General features: G+C 34.7%; 1 protein-coding gene across 4 annotated transcripts in view; it reads left to right on the plus strand.

Annotated features, from left to right (window-relative positions):
• Positions 1–1,039: 1,039 nt before the first annotated feature.
• The window catches only part of Acox3 (Acyl-CoA oxidase 3), a 71,166-nt gene continuing 49,815 nt past the window's right edge, over positions 1,040–22,390 (plus strand). The window contains exons 1-4 of one of the 4 annotated variants that reach the window (XM_089103429.1): positions 1,040–1,111; positions 14,144–14,296; positions 16,913–17,071; positions 19,540–19,686. In XM_089103429.1, the coding sequence (XP_088959555.1) occupies positions 14,171–14,296; positions 16,913–17,071; positions 19,540–19,686 (432 nt within the window). In that variant the 5' untranslated portion in view covers positions 1,040–1,111; positions 14,144–14,170. Of the gene's footprint in view, positions 1,190–14,143; positions 14,297–16,912; positions 17,072–18,037; positions 18,061–19,539; positions 19,687–22,390 lie in introns of those variants that run through there. The other 3 variants (XM_089103431.1, XM_089103432.1, XM_089103433.1) reach the window with 3 other exon arrangements.

Here is a 22,390-nt window from a genome sequence, read left to right on the forward strand (position 1 = left end):
ATAAAGCATAACATAAGTTTCATCTCCTAGTTAGGTAAATAAATGAAATTAAGAATATTCATGTTAATCAGTCTTTGAACAGCAAATGAGAATAAATTTGATAATTCAAAAATCCAATTCTCAACTCTTATTGGTTTTCTTCTGAAACAGTGCCACAGAAGAATATTTTCACTGGAACGCCATCGTTATTTATTCACGTCGGGAAACGGACCTTGTCAAATCTTCTTTATGGCATTTGAAATGTTTTTCTGTATCATTATGGGCAGAAAATCAATCAAGAGCATCGATTTAGAACAATTAATATTTTTTTTAATTATAGGCACATACATTTGACCGAATACCAGAACACCAGTTTTTTCCAAACCGCAGACCAGTTTTACTTTTCAGCTCCAGCAAGACAACCTTACTTTAAAGAAGGGTGGATTTTTTCTATTGTTTGCTGAAAAATTGAAATAATTAAAGCCAAAGTTTAATTTTGATCTTGTTCAACCATATTTGCTCAGGGTGTAATGGAAGCGGGGTAAATTAATTGGAATTGTCTTATCACTGGATGATGCCCATTTGAGGTAAAAAGATAACACCAAAATTTTTGGCTGCTAGGATATAAGAAATTTCAATAGAAGATTAAGAAAAAAATTATTCTAAAATTATGTAACGTGATTACATACTGTGCCACTTTCAAAATTCATAAAATGAAGTCAAATTACTAATCAATATTTGCTGTAACATGAAATTTTGATAACATGTTTCTTGAAATTTATAATGATTTTACGAAACTAGAGGCTTATCTATTAATAGAATAAATTTGTCAAACAAATTTGCAGCTAGACTTTTGTAAAATTGAAGGGATTTCGATTGGCTTTGTCTCTAAGGATGTAAACTTGCTTCTGGTTTGAAAATTATAACCTATTGAACAACCATGGGCTTTTCATGAACTTACGTTGTATGGTTAAGGTCGGGATCTGAAAACTACATTAGGCATTTAGTGAAAAACGTTATTATAGATGGCAAAATACAATCACAATTTATATTTTCAAAATATAAACACGTGTGCTGACGTAATTCCCAATAACTCAATAGCCTACACCAAAATTCAAGACAAACATCAAAAGTGAGCCTGTAATGTGGCCTGTCCATCCAAAATATTATCTAAAGAAATATTGTTAACACGCAAATAATAATTTAAGCGGTATCTTCTTTGATAATTTTCTAATAATCAAAAGAAAGTAGGGCAGGCTATACCCTAGAGCCTAGTCTTAGACGAGGGACTTTAGTTAGGTCTTTGTTGGAAAATATTAGGGACAATAGGGTTGATTCATGAAAATGGACGAGGGAGGGGTAGATATGTTGGTTTTTAGTCAATATATACAAGCTTCCATAATTGACATAGCCTAGGCCTAGGGTAAAAGATCAGTATCCAGATGAGCAAAATTATGTAAAACTAAAACCCTCACATCTTGTTACCAAGGAGGAATTGAGAAGAATTGTGTAATATACTAATTTATTAACTTGCTAATAGTCCTTTCTTGATGGTCCCATATATAACCCAAGTAGTTTTATTCCCTATTAAATCACTGCAGTCTTTTGTTATAGCTCATAGGCTAGCCTAGGCTATATTAAAGGCTTTTTCTGGTGACATTTTTGGTCTAGGCTACAATCTGTTTTGGTGAGACATTGTTGTTCAACAATTGTTGCCACCAGTAAAGGTTTTGTTGATTTACAGATGGAAACAACCCACAATTAAAATTGTTGTTTTTCAATAGGCTATGTTGGTCAAATTAAAGTAAGAAATTTCATGGATGGACATCATGACGATTTTTTGGTAAATTTTTAGTTGGCCTTATAATTTAGCTAAGATGAAAGTGAAAATGTCATTTGATTCTTTTTTATGCTCTTTCGTAATTCAATAATTACTTCTTAATTACCTTAATTTGAACTTCAGAGCAATTAAGGTCCGTACAGGATCTGTTATGCTCTGGGCCAATGATGACAAAATTTTGTCACTGTGTTATGGCCCAGTGACATGCCATAAGAGTGGTCTGTAGGAGAGATGCAATTTAAGCCCAAAGCAGCATCAGCCTCCTAGCAAGACACTCATTAGCCTATAATGAAGTTGACATAAGTTGGTAGTTGAGAGTCATATTTCAAGGGCTTGTCATTCCCTTCATTGTCCAGTCTGGACTTGAAGGACACAGCCATGGGCACAGTTGCCATTTCAGCTTGAAGGCTATTCCAATCAATGACAACATGCTCAGAGAAGAAGTGTTGCCATGTTTTTGTATTGACTGAACATTTTGACAGCTTTTGTGAGTGTCTTCTTGTATGGTGCTGACTTGAATGTTTGGTAAAAAGTGGGTTATTTGGTTGTATGTTATACTTGTAGGTCAGCATCTTATCACAACAGCAGCATCTGAAGATGAGTGTTGGCAGCTGCATGTGTTCCAGTCTCTTGTTGTATGGGAGATCTTGTAGGCCAGCTATGCACTTTGTGGCATGCCTCTGAACTCCTTCAATTAGACTGGTATCATTCTTATAGGAAGGGGAGGTGAGACATGTACCAAAATCTAAAACAGGCCTAACTATAGCCTTATAGAGCCTTAGAAAGACTGCACGGGAACAGCTGGTTATGGTGCGTTTGAGGAGAACGAGGCTTGAATTTGCTTTTGAAACTGCTTGTTGCCAGTGGCTGTGGAACTTCAATTGTTCATCTATCAGCACTCCTAGATCTCTTTCTTTCAGACTTATCTTTAGTACTAAGTCAGCCAATGAATTGGGATTGGACATGTTGTACTGGTAATGGGGGTGGTTGCTTCCAAAGTGAAGGACACTGCACTTTGATGTGTTAAACTTAAGTAGCCAATCTTGTGCCCATGTTTGGATTATATGAAGGTCACATGGCAGACTTTGTTGTTTTGCAGGCCTGAAAACCTTGGAGTCATCAGCATAGAGAGTGATGTTGTTTTTCTATTCTGTTCACCATATTGTTGATGTATATGAGGAATAGGGTAGGGCCCAAAACAGTACCTTGGGGAACTCCACTTACAACATCACATGGTTCAGAGAAAACTTTGTCTGCCATTAGCTGTGAAGAGTCAAACCTCCTGAGTCCAACCAGTCAGAAAGTGCATGACCCAATCAATCAGGTCCATGTGAGTACCTGCTGCTGAAAGTTTCAATCTGAGACAGTTGTGTGGTACCTTGTCAAAAGCCTTGGCTAGGTCCAGCAAAATCAGGTCCACAGGGAGTCCTTTCTCCAGGTGATCTGTTATGATGCTGTATGTCTCAAGGAGATTGGTCTCAACTGATTTTCCTGGCTGAAAGCTGTGCTGGTTGGGGGAAAGTGTATTATTGGTACAAAGATGTGTCAGAATCTCACCATTCACAATCCATTCAAGGGTTTTTGCCACTGCTGAGGTCAGACTGATGGGTCTGTAGTTCTTGGCTTTGGCGCAGTCACCTTTCTTGAGTATTGTGGTGACATGGGTCAGCTTCCAGTCTATGGGTACCTTTTTGGAGTCAAGCTACAGTTGGAATATATTGCATAGTGGTTGTGCAATTTCTTTGGCAAGCTCCTTCAATAGTCTTGGGTGCAAGTTATCAGGACCAGCAGACTTGTTGATGTCTAGTGCTTCAAGTTGCTTTTGGATGACAGGGGGGGGGGGGAGAGTAGAATACGTGGCATTGGGTTAGGGATGTAGTATGATGGGCTATGAGGAAGAGGGCCATCTGGTTAATTAGTAAAAGCCAACACAAACTGCCTGTTGAGGAGTTTGGCAATGTCCTTCAAGTTGGTCACTTCCTTGCTATCATCTGTACTGAGTGATTTTACTGACTGTCTGCTACGGTCCTTACTAGATACATACTTCCAGAACTTCTTCAGGTTATTCTTACTATCATCAGCTAGCTTGGACTCATAACTTGCATAAAGCTCTTTAGTCAGGTTTCTTAGTTTGTTTTGAGCTTTTGCAAACTTTTGGTAGTGTTCTTCTTTCCCTCCTTTATTGTACTTTCTCCAGTACTGTCCCCTCCTGTTTCTATTCTTGCATATCTTGGTGGTCATGAAAGGCAGTGTTTTGGACTTTGGTGTGAGTTTTACTGATGTGTGCTTTTTTTGAAGTGTAAGTAGCTTGTCCTTTAGGTTAGCCCATTGTTGGTCAATGTCCCCTTGAAGTAAAAGTAACCAGACTATGCCTTCCAGCTCTTTTCTGATTGCCCTGTAATCTACATAAGTTTTCTTTATGTAATCATTTTTTATCTTACGAAATGACAGATTCACTTCTAGGATTAAATGATTTTTTTTTTCCTAGAGGGGGGTAAGTAATTTATGTTCTGAAGCTGGTCTTTATCCTGTAAGAACACTAGGTCCAGTAGAGTTGGTCTCTGGAAAAGTCAGCCTCTAGTAGCTTGTTTGACATTCTGGTAGAGATTAAGGTTGTGAAGGCACTCTGTGAATAGATTTGTGCTTGTGCTTCTGTTTGTAAGTACAGATATATACGGGTATCCCTCTTTCCATATGAGGTCAGGGAAGTTAAAATCACCAGCTATAAGTAGGTTCCCTGTATAATTCATAGTTGCTTTATGCAGCATAGTTGCTATTGTCTGCTCAGTTTCTTGGCAATCTGAGGCAGATGGGCTTCTGGGGTTAATTGCATCTTGAGCCCTTAAAGATGCCCCAAAGGTATTTCATTTTTGTAACCACACAAATAAGTTATCAACACAAGTTAAGTTATTGAAAAGTGGTTAAATATCACTAATTTATAAATAGATGCTCAACAGTAATATATTCCAAAAATACTTATTTATAACAATTCAATCCTCGTTTATTAGGCAACTCAAATATAAACCATTTTCATACTGCTTCAGGTTTTTCAAATCCTGTCAACTAAAATAACACTGAATTTCGCAATTTGAAACTTTTCTGTCAACAATTCAGGGTATGTTCCAATTCAGGGTATATATTTATACATTAGGGGGATGGGGGGGGGGGAATTTCATTGTAAATTTGCAGTGGGCCATATAATTTAGCTAGGATGAAAATGAAAACATCATTTGATGCTTTTTTCATTATTTGATGCTCTTTCATTATTCATATAAAATACCTTTGGGGCCCCTTTAACCTTAGAAGGGTGAGCATTCTTAAAATTTAAGACGCCAAAACACTTTTTGTAGTTACCATGGAAACATGCATTGCACAAACTTACCTCCCTAATGTGCTCATATTTAGATTAGCCATTTTTTGTGCTGTCACTGAGGTTTTATTATCTGGACCAGTTTGGGAAATATTAAGGGTGAGTAGTAAAATTTACGAAAGCTTACCATCTGCGTAAGTTCTTCACCTATTCAAGAAAACTGATTTCTGTTTTTTAAAACTGTGTAATTTTTAAGCTTTTTCAGACTATAAGGTGATATCAGTTTTCTAATGTTGTTTATAAGCTTGTAGCAAATTTCGTCAGGTATAGAATATGAAAATTCAGAATTTGGCCATTTTCTGATTTAACCTGTTTGTTCTCCTATCCAGAGGCGAACATTCTGCATTTTTATTGTGGGGAGGGGGGCAAGAGAGGTCCATATCCAGATAGTCAAGGGGCATGGGATACATAATAATTTTTCCCCACATTATTGGTTTGGGGGCAACTCCCCCAATAATATGGAGAAAAAATGAGGCAACTGCCTCGACTTTGCAGCATTTGATCAGACCCAATATCAGTCAAACAACAGAGGTGACAGGTGAAATACATTTAATGGTATCTGTAGAAGGGAAAAGAATGACCTGTAGCCTTTGTCCAGCATGCATTTGTTGAATGACAACCAATTTTTGCAACCATGGAAAAAAGCTATTCAGCAGCAAACTCCATGTGAATTCATGCTTATCATGTGACTCTAAGAAATGAAACCAATCTTTTGTTCTGTTTAATACACTATTTGGAGATCTGTTTTTGATAATTCTCACTTACTTTTAAAATATGGTTTTATGATGAGTTTTAGAAGTCAATGTTTCTTCAAGTAATAATTTTTATGAAAGCTTACTATCTATGTAACTTTTTGGGAAGCTTGCCTTTCTAGGGTTAAGGGCTCAAGATGCAATTACCCCCAGAAGCAATTATTGAATTTTGAAAGAGCATAAAAAAAGGCATCAAATGACATTTTCACTTTCATCTTAGCTAAATTATAAGGCCCACTAGAAATTTATAAATTTTTTTTTTGTTTTTACAATTTAGAAGAGAAAAAAACAATTAATTTGGGAAAAAGGTTTTGTGATCTCTATATTTTATCTTGATCTCTTGCCTTAAATAAGACATTATAAGGTACTTTCTGTTGAATTACCTATCCCTTGTCCCTCCAAAGGATAGTAAAGAAGTTTTATTGTGTTTAGGGAAAAATTCTGAATTTGACCAGATAGGCTAGTGAAAAGGCTTACAAATAGTTAAGATTGCAGGAGTACACATGAGTTTAATTAAAAATGTTCAACTGATTTTGAAAATATTGCCATTTATTTACAATAATAATAACAATTTGTGTTCTCATGAAAATTATTGTTGATCAACAATTACCAAACAGTTTGTGGTAATGAACTGTAAGTAAGGAGCAACCTGGCTCAATAGTAGGAACCAAAACTCTAAAGCAGAATTTTAATACTAATAGATATATCATACTAATTGGGCTATTATGCTGATATTTTTTGCTAGAAGAAAGATTGGTACTTTTGTCTTCTAGCCTACACACTCAAGATCTTTTATTGTGAACATGAGAAAATAACTGGTTTTCATGGTCTTTATACCAGACGATATTAGCTTTGGCTTGGTCGGAAACTACATTGTAGCTATATTTTAATTAAATATTTAGTTGGTATTTTGGTTAGGTTAGGTTACGTATTTAATATAGTGCAGTCTGGGCGGCCCCCTTCCATAATTCTGTGTTGTTGTTTTCATAATTTTGTTGATAAAGTAATATGTTTTCATCATGTTTTGTTTTATTTCATTAGCATTAACCAAACTTCACTTCTTGACAGAACATGACCCCCCACATCCCCAGGGTAAAGGTCTTCAAGTTATTAAATTTGCTCATTGTTTATGCATAGTATTTGTTACTGGGAAGTATGCATACATTTTTGGGTGGTGGGCAAATTTTCTACTGAGAGTTTTACCACAGGGGAATTTTCTATGAGGAGGGAAGTTTCCAGGGGGTGAACTTGTCAAGGGAAATTATACATTGGGAGAATTTGCCAGAGTTCCTATACAAAATTCTTTTTATATGTCTTGCTTTCTCTTTTCTGTCTCAATTTTATGCATAGAGATATTAAGGGTAATTGTCCAGGGGAAATTTTCACCAGTATTGAATTTTCTAGAGGATATTAACATGGAGAGGGGGATTTTGTCCGTGGCGGTGGGGCCAGGTTTCCTGGCATTATCTAAAAAACAATAAGAAATTAAATAGAAAAGCAAGTCTTTTCAACTCAAAGTTCAGAGTTTAATTCACCAATAAATACAAAATGGAAACGCAATACCCTCATTCCCCTTGAAAGGCTCCATAGCCAGGGATACAAGGGGGGTAAAAAAAAAACACAATATACGCAAAAACTAAAAAAAAGAGAAGAATAGTCAAATAACATATAAGATTAAAAAGAGAACATACCCGAGGCCTGGGAGTCAAACCGCAGAGAAGACAAAACCATACACCATGAAATAAACACTCAGGAGACATGAGTGTTTATTCATGTGTTATTCAGTAAGGAGCAACATTAAAATAAACAGAAATTATTACATATATGATGGGGGTTGCCCCCTCCTCAACACCTTGCTCTTTACACTAAAGTTTGGATTTTTTTCCCAATTCTTTAAGAACAATTCCTGAAACACAAGGGTCATTTAATTGGAGTAATAAGAAGCTTTATTAAAAGTACAGAAAACTTTAGCATAAAAAGCAAGATGTTGGGGAAGGGTCAACCCCCTTCATATCAGTAAAAATTTCTGTTCGTTTTAAGTTTTAATGTTGCTCCTTACTTTCAGTTGAAAAACTTTTTTTTATTTAATTGATAAATGAATCTGTTTTTATGGTTGTTGATCAACAATTTGTTTGCCAGAAAAGATCTTAAACCAGTTGTCTTCTCAGTCTACAATTTATCTCTGTGTTTGATTAAGTATATAATTTACTGAACTATTATTTGAAATGACATTAAAAAGTGTGTAGTAATTAAAGGAAGCATGATAATCTGATTAATAAAAACATCACGTATATTATGAAGTTATAAAAGACTTTGTTTTAATGTTCTGCTTTAGTTTCTAGATATCTCATTGTTAACTATCCCAGTGATCTTCCCATGATCACTAACAAGTAGACTGTCACTAACAATGATCATTAACATGTACCTATATTATTTTTTGAAAGTTATTTTCATATTTTTTTTGGAAATTAAAGTTTATAAATGTTGTCTTTTTGTTTTTTAAACCAAATAATTTTCTGGAGATTTAAAGGATTAGCAACAAAGTCAGAATGATTTGCTTCAATAATTTGGTAGTCTAACAATCAAAAACTAATGCCAGCACTGAGAACCAATAAGACATATTTATTTAAATACAATTAAAAAAATTATGTTTTAAATTCACATCAATAATGAAATGCTTACAACAGTTTACTTTCTACAAAGGAATGGGAATTCAACTTGCAATGGTACTACAGCCCTCAAGCATTGGCACAGAAGCCGTGTTTGCACATTAGCTGTTTTAAACAAGGCAGATTGGTGTCTAGATGGGAACTTTTGTTTTTTAAATGGTGGGTGTGTACAGGCATCATTGGGCCCAGGTAGTTTCAATTGCAAATGAACTATCAGTTAAGACCGAAAAAAATGGACAAAGCTATGCATTGGAAAGAAAACAGTGGAATTTTGTCAGCATACACGATTTGAAAAAATGTTGGTACTAAATTTTCGAGAATTGGGAATTTCAACAAATTTCGCAAATTTTTAAATTGAATATTTCATGTCACCTTTAGGACAATACTGCAGCTCCCCAAGAAGTCCTGGATTACAGTTTGGTAACCAGTGGCCTAGCATATGTTCTAACAGAGTTTTATTAGGCTAAAAAACGTATGGCTTATCTTTTTTTAACTTTTAGTAACTTTTCTTTGTGTTTTAAATCCCCTTGTTGGAAACATTAATTGCTACTAACTCTTATTACTGATAAAACACAAAATCAATGAGGGGAGTTAAATGTTACAAAAGCAGAACATAATGAGTTGAGTATTGCTTAATCAGGATCTCTGGCTTTTGCTCCTTATTTGTTTGAGTGTCACTTTTTACTTTGGGAGAAAATATTTTCTATTCTAAAATATTTCTCTTGCTCTGAATAAAAAAATTAAAATACTACTGTATTAAACTTATGAGTACCAAAATTCTAGTTCAGAAGTTGAACAGTAAGTTGGAATAAGGTTTCTTTAAACCATCTAAGAAAGTTTTTTAAGATAAATATTACATTTTATTTGGCTCAGTTTTTAAAAGAAATCTGAAAAGTCCTGATGACACCACTGTTTAGAAACTCGCAGCAGGGTCTATTCTGCTGATGTCGTTGATCAGCATTGTCAATCAATAATCTCTTCTGGTGATGTACTGTTGAACAACAATCATGTTTTAGTGACAATTGAAAAAATCAATATTAAACTACTTTATATATGCAGAGATGGTAGTCTCATCAATTGAAGGAAGAGAATGTGGGGGGGGGGGTCTCTGTCCCCCCACCATTTTTTAAACCCATTTTAGATTTTGAGAAACACCTTTTTTATTATATTTACTTACAATTGAAAAAATAACAGATTTGCCCTGCCCCCTTAGATATTGGAATGTATCCCCCCCTTTTGTGGCTTGATGCCAGCAACAGATGGATAAAGAGGAGGGGACCCTTTGTTTTTGTAAATGAGTATTTTAAAGTTATAGTTTTGGTAAGTGTGTCCATTTTGTCTCATTTCTGTGGAATCAAATTGAAACTTTTAATGATAGTTTTCCCTCACAAAAGATGATATGCTGCTGTTTTCTTATGCGTATCTTCCAACAGGCTCTGCTGCTAGTATCAAAGGTAAAAAAAAACACAACAAAAAAACTCCATTCTGTTCTCAGTTTTTTCGGATAATGTTTCATGCAGAAACGCCATATATTTAATTCATTAAATTCAGAGAGCAGACTACTTGAACATTTTATCAGGTTCAGGAATTTTGGCAAAACCGTTTCGGTCTGTAATCATGGTTGGAGTGATTGCAACAACCTAGTGAAGAACAAATCAGGTTCAGGCACGTTGGCAAAACACTGTCTCAGTCTGTAAAAATGATCATAGACATGATCTATGATCTGTGCCTCTGCATAATGGCACAATCATTTGTAAAGAAACACAGTCTATAAAAAGTAAATAGTTAATATAGTAAATATTCTTTTGGTATGCACAATTGTGTATCAGCATTTATATAAGGAGAGCCTGTAAATATTTTTTAGGTGGTGGTGGGGGTGGGGGTGTGAAGCCTCAAAAAGAATTTTTGTGCCAATAGATTCATTCAAAGAACTTCTCTTCAAAATCATGAGAATGGTGACATTAAATGCATTTTTGATATTTAAGACCCACCCCCTCCCATTTGAAGGTGTGCCAATTTTTGAGGGGTGATTATCATTTCTGACATATTGTTAGACAAATATTAAATTTGAATAAAAAAAACGGGGGTTGAAGGAAGGAGTGGTACCCTACCTTATCTTTAAGATAGCCCTTGATCTGGACCTGGCCAGGCCAGGGCCGGGACCATACCATAAAATTGTTTCCTTTATTCTAGATCATTTTGATCATTAAAACGAATATATATTGTGATTAATAAAGGATGAGGTATGCAGTGTATAGATTATGAAACAGTAAATCTCTTATTGTGCAAACTGCAGTTTACTTTGAAAAAAAAAAAAACACTAAAAGAGCTAAACACTTAACACTAAACACATGTTAAAACATTAAACACTTCTCAATGAAGTGTTTTTCGAAAGTTTATTTTTGGCTTAAAGAATGGGATTTGAGGGAATAGTAGCCCTCCTGGTTTTAAGAGAAACTCTGGGTATGGTATGGAAATTAAATAGAAAAAAACACATTTTTTCAAATGAAAGTAAATACCAACTTAAAAACTAAAAAAAAAAAAAAAACAAATTTAGTATATGAGGATACCCACCTCAATACCTGCTCGTTATATCAAAGCTTGACTTTTTGCCTCGAATAGAACAAGTGCTCAAATATAACGGCTTTTAGAATGTAGTAAAAGTGTTTTTAAGACCCTTAAGAGTAGAAAAGCTTATTGATGGACATTTGCTTTAGACTATAACGTTTTTTGTTCAAATATTTAAAAGGCATTTGGTAAATAAAACTTGCTACTACCCATCAACTAAATTGGTTGCACTCATAAGCTTTTAGTAAAGAACTAAAAACTTAAGCAGCTTATTGATGGACATTTGCTTTAGACTATAACGTTTTCAGTTCAAATATTTAAAAGGCATTTGGTAAATAAAACACTTGCAAAGACCCATCAACTACATTGGTTGCATTCATAAAAGCTTTGAGTAAAGAACTAGGCTAAATACTTAAGCAGTGGTCAGTCCCCCTAGTATATAGAATAATATCCGTTCCTTTCAAGTTTTAATGCCACTCTTTAATTTTTTTTAAAGATATTTTTTTTCTTAATAGAAGAAAAGAAAAAAGTTAGTCATGGATATGTTGTATGGTTAAAATTCAAATGTCAGGATTTTGGTCTCAGAAAAAAGAAATAAATAATTGACTTTTTATTGATACGTAATTCAAAGTAATTGAAAAAGAATAAAGAAATTTCTTATTTTGGTTGAACAAATCAGGGTTATCATGCATCCAAACCTCAGGTCCAGCATAAGGCTTATTAGTTCTCCAGTGTCCAGGATTTCCATTCTTGCACCAACTGCAATGTCAGAGCTACAAAAGCATGGACACAAGGCATGTAAATAGGATTTTATTTTCAGAGGCAGGAGGGATGGTGCTTGGTATTTTTGTCAAAACCCTCTTGGCATTTGGGTAGAAGGGGTTGGCCAAAACGCCCCTCTTGTTTACATACATGCCTGGTCAGCAACTGATAAAAAATTCCAAACAATTTGTAATATGCTAAGAGATATAGGTTTAGCACAGGGAATAGACTATGATAAGATTTCAAACATAGGATGATGCTGTAATAATAGGATGACGCTGTAATATGCTAAGAGACATAGACATAGGTTTGGCACAGGGAATAGACTAAGATAAGATTTCAAACATAGGATGACGCTGTAATAATAAGATGACGCTGTAATATGCTAAGAGACAAGGGCATAGGTTTAGCACAGGGAATAGACTAAGATAAGATTTCAAACATAGGATGACGCTGTAATAATAAGATGACGCTGTAATATGCTAAGAGACATGGACATAGGTTTGGCACAGGGAATAGACTTCAAACAGGGAATAAGATTTCAAGCATAGGATGACGCTGTAATAATAGGATGACGCTGTAATAATAGGATGACGCTGTATTATGCTAAGAGACATAGACATAGGTTTAGCACAGGGAATAGATTATGATAAGATTTCAAACATAGGATGACGCTGTAATAAAAGGATGACCCTGTAATATGCTTAGAGACATAGACATAGGTTTAGCACAGGGAATAGATTATGATAAGATTTCAAACATAGGATGACGCTGTAATAAAAGGATGACCCTGTAATATGCTAAGAGACATAGACATAGGTTTAGCACAGGGAATAGACTATGATAAGATTTCAAACATAGGATGACGCTGTAGTAATAGGATAAAATATAGTCACCATCATATAAGATCTTTCTTGCCAAACCTGAAAGCTGTCAATCTTCAAGATTTAATGGGCTTTGGGCCCATCCCCCCAAGACGTCAAGATTTATCTTTGTCATCCATGACATCTTATATTTCCCATATAATATTCTTATTTTTGTTGAAGGTGCCCCCCACCCCACAAACTAGGAAAAACGAATTTTATAGCACCCTTTTCAGAGTGTCAAGTGTCTGCTTCTGTAATTTTTCTTGTGTCCATCCCTTAAGGGGTTGTCAGAATATTGACGCCAGCGCATTGGCGTCAATGAGAGGGAGCTCCCCACTAAATGTTCCCCCTCTCCCCTTATATTTTGAAAAATTCCCTTTTTAGGGTATTCTCAATAAAAATGCCCTCTTTTAGTATTTTCATTGCCAAATTAAAAAAAGTGACAAACTTCCTCCCCCTAGAAATCATAAAACAATTCCCCCCCCCCCCACCTAATATTTCTTGAATTACCACCACTGGTTTGTTGACAGATGAATTCTGACAAATTAACTAAGTACGTACGTTTTTGAAATTGAATTTATCTTAAAAAAAGTTAAGCTCGTTTTTTCATAATACACGTTTTTTCACATACAAATCATAAAACAATTCCCCCCCCCCTCACCTAATATTTCTTGAATTGTCGCCACTGGTTTGTTGATAGATGAATTCTGACAAATTAATTAAGTACGTACGTTTTTGAAATTGAATTTATCTTAAAAAAAGCTAAGCACGTTTTTTGCTTATTGTTCAATTACTATTAAATTATTGTTTAACTAAGCAAAAAATATTGTTTCCAATAGGATTTGCTGGTCTAACGCTCCTCAGTAGGCTACAAGTGGCATCATTGTAAAATCAGTCTTTCATCAAAGTTTCTTGCATGCGATTGGTTTGTATGTTACAATGGCTCCCCCTCCCAGATTTCGAAAATATATTTTTTGGGGATTCTCATTGAGAAATATCCTTTTTCGGTATTTCAATTGGAAAAAAATCGAAAAAAGCAAAATCCCCCCCCCCCGCCCTCGGCACCTTAGATGTTGGTAAATGCATTTTGCCCCTCCCTCTTCCACATTTCCGTGACTTAGGCCTCTTGAAGGATATTGGAAAAGAAATAAATTGAAGTTTACTTCTTAAAGACACATAATTCCATTAAATAATAAAAAAATACACATGTTTACGCAACTAATCTAGTAATTTAATTTTGTATATATTAGCTAATGAAGGATCAATTTTAAGGACAAGACTAGAAAACTTTTGTATGACTAAAATGTATTTCCAAATTTAATTTTTTCTTTTTTTAGGGTTGCGAAAGTGCACACAAGACAATTATGGAAAAACAACAAGTTTTGAAGGATTTTCCTAGTGGTCCTTTGGATCGGTATAGAAGCAGGGCTTCATTTAGTTGGAAAGACATGGCATTACTCTTGGATGGAGAAGATTGTATAAAACTAAGAGTAACTATCTCCTCTTCTTGGATGAAAAACATAAATTCTCTAATGGGCTCATTCATTTTGAGCCTTATCAAAATATGATGCCAGTCAATGCTGCCTGTGTGTATGACCCTTAAACTTTGGTCAAATCAAAAATAATAATCTTAAAAAGCCCGTTGGGCAAAAACGTTCTCTCCATGCGTATAACCATGTTAAAAGTGACCACACTCTTCAGAACAAATTTGATGGTATTAAAGCAGCAAATATACACATGCTTTTTAAACTATAAATTGTTCCAGGCAATAAAATATAATATTAGAAATCTACTAAGAAAAAACATAAATTGTCATTTAGGTCCCTATCGTGATTTTACTCCTTACTAATCTCCTTCGTTATTTTCTAGTGCGTGTAAATAGGCCTGCATGAATATGTGTACATATTACACAATACTACTATACAAATTAATAAGATGCTAGTGATCCAAAGAGAATCTTTTATTGGAAATTTCTAAGGATTCATTGAGCAAAAATGTATATTACATGTCGGGCAGCAACTTTAATTACAATTTCATAGATATATAAAATGCCTTATGAACCGCGTAATTGTAGTTTTTGTGCTTAAAGTTTTATTTGTTTGTTTTTATTATTATTATTTATTTTATTTTTAGGAATTTTCTTATGAAAATCCTCATAGGCAATGAAGAGGTTTCACCTATTGCAGAAGATTGAAGAAGAATAAATATTTTTTGGTGATGCAAATACATTTCTGGTGAAGATATTACTCCCCTCAGTTTTGAGGAATACTAAAAAAACTGATTAGAAACTGAACAAAATTTATTCCCTCTATTGAACTTTTATCTCCATTAAATTCAAAAAAAAAAAAAAAAACAACAACAACGAATTATCAAATATAAGTAAAAACCAACGTTTAATGATTCATACCCAACATAGACAAATTTAATAGTTTTAGGATATGTTTCATCCATTTTAGTTGTACGCAAAGATTCTTCTTACATAGATGAAGAGGTTTCACTAATTGTTGAAGATCGAAGGAGCATAAATAGTTTTTGGTGAAGCAAATAAAATTTTTGGTGAAGCAAATGGGGCGATAGCTACCGAGACTTAACAGTTAGAAAATTCGCCTATAATTATTTCTAGGAACAATTTTGTTTCCTGAGAAATTCATGAACAGTTGTTGGAATTTTTTTTAACGGTTTATACGTTTGATAGTCAAATTCGTAGCTACATTTGTTGTCAGTAACCGGAACATATTGTTTAATTTAGAATTAAGTGTTTAAACTGTAATATCTTGCTCTTGTACTTGGAATTGCTCTGGGCCAATTTGAACCAGTAAATTCTGTTCAGAAGTGTTAAAGTTCTTTTATGAATTATTGAAATTATGCAACCAAGCAACAGTACTTGCAAGGTGGGAGGAGTACTGGGCAAATATGCTTGGTCCCTCTCCTACCGGGAAAACCAGGGATACAAGCATAGTTTGACTCCTGTATGAAATTTTGTCTGTAAAAAAGTGTCTTTGTGTTTCTTCTAAATCATTGCCGTATCTTCCCGCCCCATAAACCAATTTATTTGCCAACTTAAGACTACGTTTTTTTTTCTTACAAAAAAAGAAGGCACCTCATCTCCTAAAGCATTGGCGTTTTCAACACTTAACGTCGGACTTGTACCTGGGGGGGTGGGGGGGGGGAGGATTAATGTATCTTCCATATTAAAGATTACACTGATATTTCCCTTTTTCTGTGAATTTCTATATAATGCATGTATTATTAGCCTTTTGAAATCCCTCCCCCATTTTTTTCGAAGTAAATTCTCGCATACAAGCATTTTGAGGTGGGCAAGCAACAATAATAGAATGCAAAGTTAGCCTACAATTCAAGCGGTTGATTAAAAGTGGCTTGTTATTCTGCTTCAATTTCTAGGGTTGTTATTGCAGTATGATTTAGTAAGTTTTAGAGTAAATATTAGACTATTAATATGGCTACTTCATTACTTCCGTGTTTTTTTTTTATTTTCTTTTACGGTTTGACATTGAATGTTGTGGACTTGAAGACTTAAAACGTACTGGAAACGCTAACATCCACAAAATTTTGAATCTGACCCCAAGCTGGACGTTTTTGAAAGTTGGTCCCATAGTTTGTGCCCTCCTTGCTTCCTCCCGTTTCTTTGAACCTGTTCGCACCCCCACCTCCTTCCTTTTTTGCAAATAAGAAGAGAAAAAAGTGTCAAATTAGATTGTTGTCAACTTAGATAGCAATTTTGTTTTATCATTTTCATTACGTTTCATAAAACCATATCTCTCATCATATGAACCATTAATTCGTTTTGAATAAGGCAAATTGTTTAAGGTCTTTTAGACGCTCTAAATTTCTATTTCAAATCTTTAGAGGAGATTGTTCTGCACTTTCTTGGCCCATTGTCATTCTGATTTAGGTTCTCTACACTCTCTATTTTGTTTATTTTGGCAAAAAATAAGTTTCCCAATGCAGAAGTTTTAAGGCCTAACTTTATAAAGGTAGAGAAAAGAATATCAGTAGACGGTGCAAGATAACTTCTGAATTGAATGTTTTATCATCTTTCTAGCTAACTAATCCGAAAGGGGCGTTAACACAATTGTCTTTTTCAGCACAGAATATGGAGCGAAATGGAAAATGACCCATTATTCAGGGATAATCGGGATGCAACCTCGATGGAAGATGCAAGACGCTTAACAATGGAAAGGATCAAGAAACTTTGGTCATATGCTGCGCTTCCAGTGGACGAAGCCATTGCCAAGCCTTTATTGGTAAGCTAAAAATAAGTGGGCTTTGCAACCCATATTGTCAATAGTTATGATAAAAGTATCACACTAGGCAATGGACGAAGCCGTTGCCAAGCCTTTACTGATAAGCTAAAAGTAAGTGGGCTTTGCAACCCATATTGTCAATAGTTATGATAAAAGTATCACACTTGGCAATGGACGAAGCCATTGCCAAGCCTTTATTGGTAACCTAAAAATAAGTGCGCTTTGCAACCCATATTGTCATAGTTATGATAAAAGTATCACACTTGACAATGGACGAAGCCATTGCTAAGCCTTTATTGGTAAGCTAAAAATAAGTGGGCTTTGCAACCCATATTGTCATAGTTATGATAAAAGTATCACACTTGGCAATGGACGAAGCCATTGCCAAGCCTTTACTGGTAAGCTAAAAATAAGTGGGCTTTGCAACCCACATTGTCAATAGTTATGATAAAAGTATCACACTTGACAATGGACGAAGCCATTGCCAAGCCTTTGCTGGTAAGCTAAAAGTAATTGGGCGTTGCAACCCATATTGTCAATAGTTATGATAAAAGTATCACACTTGGCAATGGACGAAGCCATTGCTAAGCCTTTATTGGTAAGCTAAAAATAAGTGGGCTTTGCAACCCAAATTGTCATAGTTATGATAAAAGTATCACACTTGACAATGGACGAAGCCATTGCCAAGCCTTTATTGGTAACCTAGTGCGCTTTGCAACCCATATTGTCAATAGTTATGATAAAAGTATCACACTTGACAATGGACGAAGCCATTGCCAAGCCTTTACTGGTAAGCTAAAAGTAAGTGGGCTTTGCAACCCATATTGTCAATAGTTATGATAAAAGTATCTCACTTGGCAATGGACGAAGCCATTGCTAAGCCTTTATTGGTAAGCTAAAAATAAGTGGGCTTTGCAACCCAAATTGTCATAGTTATGATAAAAGTATCACACTTGACAATGGACGAAGCCATTGCCAAGCCTTTATTGGTAACCTAAAAATAAGAGTGCTTTGCAACCCATATTGTCATAGTTATGATAAAAGTATCACACTTGACAATGGACGAAGCCATTGCCAAGCCTTTACTGGTAAGCTAAAAGTAAGTGGGCTTTGCAACCCATATTGTCAATAGTTATAATAAAAGTATCACACTTGGCAATGGACGAAGCCATTGCTAAGCCTTTATTGCAACCCAAATTGCCATAGTTATGATAAAAGTATTACACTTAACAATGGACGAAGCCATTGCCAAGCCTTTACTGGTAAGCTAAAAGTAAGTGGGCTTTGCAACCCATATTGTCAATAGCTATGATAAAATTATCACACTTGGCAATGGACGAAGCCATTGCCAAGCCTTTACTGGTAAGCTAAAAGTAAGTGGGCTTTGCAACCCATATTGTCATAGTTATGATAAAAGTTGACTAGAAAGTGTGTATATAGATCTCTGATCTTTTTAGACATGATATGAGATATTATGCTTGGAAAATACTTGCTAACAGGGAAAAGGAAATCTAGAAATGTTCATACAATTTGTTTTATATTTTATTAGTTGATAGAAATTGTTGCCCTGCTCCGGTATCTGGTTCTAAAAGTTGTACATAAGTATAAAAGATTATTACAAGCCCTGGGTTTGCTACAGTTTTGTCTTAGCACGTAAATAAATAACAAAAGAAAAACCGTAACGTGAAAAGACTCGGTTTGAAAAAAATATACTGATGTAGGACCTGCAAGACAGCACCTATGCAATACACTGCCCTCCCCTCTCTCAGCTGAAATTTAGTATCTTCAAAAATCTGGTTAAAACTAAAATAAGCCTTCATAATTCAATCATCCAGAGAAACGGGTCAGTTTATTATATCTTTGCCTTTATGGTACTATATGGCTCATTTTTTTCAGTTTTCACTGTCTTTTTCACTTGATTTAGGAAATTGGCTCCAACTTTGCCCCCCCCCCCTCAGAATTTTGATGAAATTACGCCACTGCATTTGTCACAAACTATTCTGTCAATATCGCTGTATATATGTAGTATATGAAGATAAGGGGACTTAAGGCGGCTTATCTAGTGAGAGGGCTTGGGAATCTTTGACTCTTCCTCTTGAAAGACGAAAAAATCTTTCGAATTGAGTTGATGCTTTAGATTCTCATACACCTTACGGTAACGCTAAGAAGTCAAATGCAATGGTTGTGAAGAATTACCTTCAATAATGTGTCCTGTCGTGGCGCATTGGGTTAAAGTGAATAAGATATGTGCTTAGATAAAAAGGAATCAAAGGCAGCGCTGCCTAAATAAAGAGCAATATGGGCACAATGTATTGTTTATTTATTTTTATTTTTTTTAGACTAGGGCACTTCGTATGGAAGGAGTTGTCGTAGAAACTTCCTAAGGGGCTCGTTTGATTGTAAATTGGAACGCCTCAATCCGTTTTATTTCCAAATTTTGATCTTTGAAGTTTATACTTGTCTTTCAGATTAGTGCGTATATAACTTCAGTTGGCATGTACGATTGGTCACTTAGTGTAAAATGGTCCCTCCTTTCAACGTTTCAAGTTGCAGCTATTCAAGGGCTTGGAACTGAACGACACTATGACATTCTTGGAGAGCTAATGAGCAACGAGGTATATCATATGTTTTTATGTATATCACATTTTCTTATGTATATTTTTTTTATATTTTTTTATGTATATCACATTTATGTATATCACAGATTTATGTAATATCACATTTGTATATCACATTTATGTATATCACAGATTTATGTATATCACATTTGTATATCACATTTATGTATATCACAGATTTATGTAATATCACATTTGTATATCACATTTATGTATATCACAGATTTATGTAATATCACATTTGTATATCACATTTATGTATATCACATTTGTATATCACATTTATGTATATCACAGATTTATGTATATCACATTTGTATATCACATTTATGTATATCACAGATTTATGTAATATCACATTTGTATATCACGTTTTTGTATATCACAGATTTATGTATATCACATTTGTATATCACATTTGTATATCACATTTATGTAATATCACATTTGTATATCACATTTATGTATATCACAGATTTATGTATATCACATTTTTATATCACATTTATGTATATCACAGATTTATGTAATATCACATTTGTATATCACGTTTTTGTATATCACATTTGTATATCACATTTATGTATATCACACATTTATGTATATCACATTTGTATATCACATTTATGTATATCACAGATTTATGTATATCACATTTGTATATCACGTTTTTGTATATCACAGATTTATGTATATCACATTTGTATATCACGTTTTTGTATATCACATTTGTATATCACATTTATGTATATCACAGATTTAGGTATATCACATTTTCTTCGTATCATGCAAGGCTCAGATGCATTAAAAAACGCTCTTTTAGCCTTTTAGGTTAATTACTTGGCTTGGCAAAACGCTATTATTGTGTTATATCTTGTGGTTAGTTCATTCACATCGGTAAATGATAGCCTAGCCTATAAAATAGTTGTTTGGCCTATTAAAAGTTTAATCGTTGACGCGGTTCTAGGTTATAGTAATTGCAGTAAACTGGAGAAACAATTTCATGTCCGGCGAATATTGTTGATTAATTTGTTTTATGATAAGTCTAGACGGTGTAGGAAATTGGTGATGCATTATGTAAAAGCGATTGATTGACCCAGAAGAACGTTATTGCTGAGAACTTTATTTTACCGTACAGTAAATAGAGACAAAAAAAATACCTACTTGGCCAGGAAAAACTATTTAGTTATCAAGGATCAGTTTATCTTTTATGCATTAAACAGTTGCTAAAGGATTCCAGTATAATTTTTTTTCACTATTAATTATAATTCCAGTATAATTTCTTTCGAACAGTTCGTAGTAACGAACTGTAGGGAGCGACCCGGCTCAATGGTAACCGAAACTCTAAAAACGGAATTTTGATACTAATAGATACATGAAAAGAATCGGATTTTAATGCTGATTTCAAATATATAAGTTTCATCACGTTTAGTCTTACCCATTAAAAGTTACGCGCCTGAGAAAATTTCGCTGATTTTCGAAAAAAGATTGAAAGACCCCTTAAAAGTTATAGAACCTTAATGAAAATAACACCATCATATTCAGCGTATCAGAGAACCCTACTGTAGAGGTTTCAAGCACCTATCTACAAAAATGTGTAATTTTTAATTTTTTGCCAGAAGAAAGATCACGGATTTTTTTTTTTTTTTTTTTTTTTTTTTTTTTCCAGGGGTGATCTTATTGACCCAGTGGTCCTTGAATATCGTGGGAGGGCTCATTGGAACGAAAATTAAAAGTTTTAGTGCCCTTTTTAAGGGACAAAAAAATGGAGGGCAACTAGGCCCCCTCCCAAGCTCATTTTTTTCCCAAAGTCACCCGATCAAAATTTTGAGATAGCCATTTTGTTGAGCATGGTCGAAAATATAATAAATATGTCTTTTAGAATGATTAAATCCCCCGAAGTCCTCGGGGGGAGAGCTGAAAGTTATTAACTTCACCCACTTTTAACATATATAATAGGTTATTAGGAATTACAGAACCGTTTTCTGGCAGGATTTTTTCTGTTAGGTGGGGGGGGGGTCGGGGGTTAAGCGAAAGGATATTTCCTAGAAAAAAGTTTTCATGGGGGAAAGGACAGTACTGCGAAGGGGGCGCCGGATTTCCCAGCATTATTAAAGGAAAAAGTCAGAAATTAAATAAAAAAAAACAAGTTTTTCAACTGAAAGTAAGGAGCAACATCAAAACTTAAAACGAACAGAAAATATAACATACTGAGCCGGATTTTGGAAAAAGGGATTTTCTCGCTGCCCGTCGGGTGTTTTGTTACTTCTCTTGCATCATAACGTAGCACATAACAAGTAGTTTCTGTGATAATTTTTGCAGATTTTAATACAGGCTCCATCTAGGGAAAAATCTCAGTGGATCACTATGTACCACCTGGCCCAGTATGGACCGGGGGTGGTGCATAGTGAGCCATCCTATGGTACATACTGGGCCGCTTGAAGACTTTCAAATAAAAAATCATTCGTTTATTGTGTTAAAATGGTACAAAGGTAAACAAAACTTCCAAAAAATGAAACAGATGATAGTCATTCGTTTATAATGTTAAAGCGCTAGAAAAGTAAGAAAACTAAAATGGTATGCTATAAAAAAAATTCCTGTGATTTCCTGTGCTGTTAGCCTCTGGGCGAGAGTCCACAGCTTCCGTGTCATGATTTGTGGTACTGCTTGATCCGTTCTCCTCACTTTCAGGTCTGTCTGT

This window comes from Artemia sp. Qi Xiang Cuo, chromosome 17 (assembly GCF_049724085.1).
Source record: "Artemia sp. Qi Xiang Cuo chromosome 17, ASM4972408v1, whole genome shotgun sequence".
Classification (NCBI taxonomy): domain Eukaryota; kingdom Metazoa; phylum Arthropoda; class Branchiopoda; order Anostraca; family Artemiidae; genus Artemia; species Artemia sp. Qi Xiang Cuo.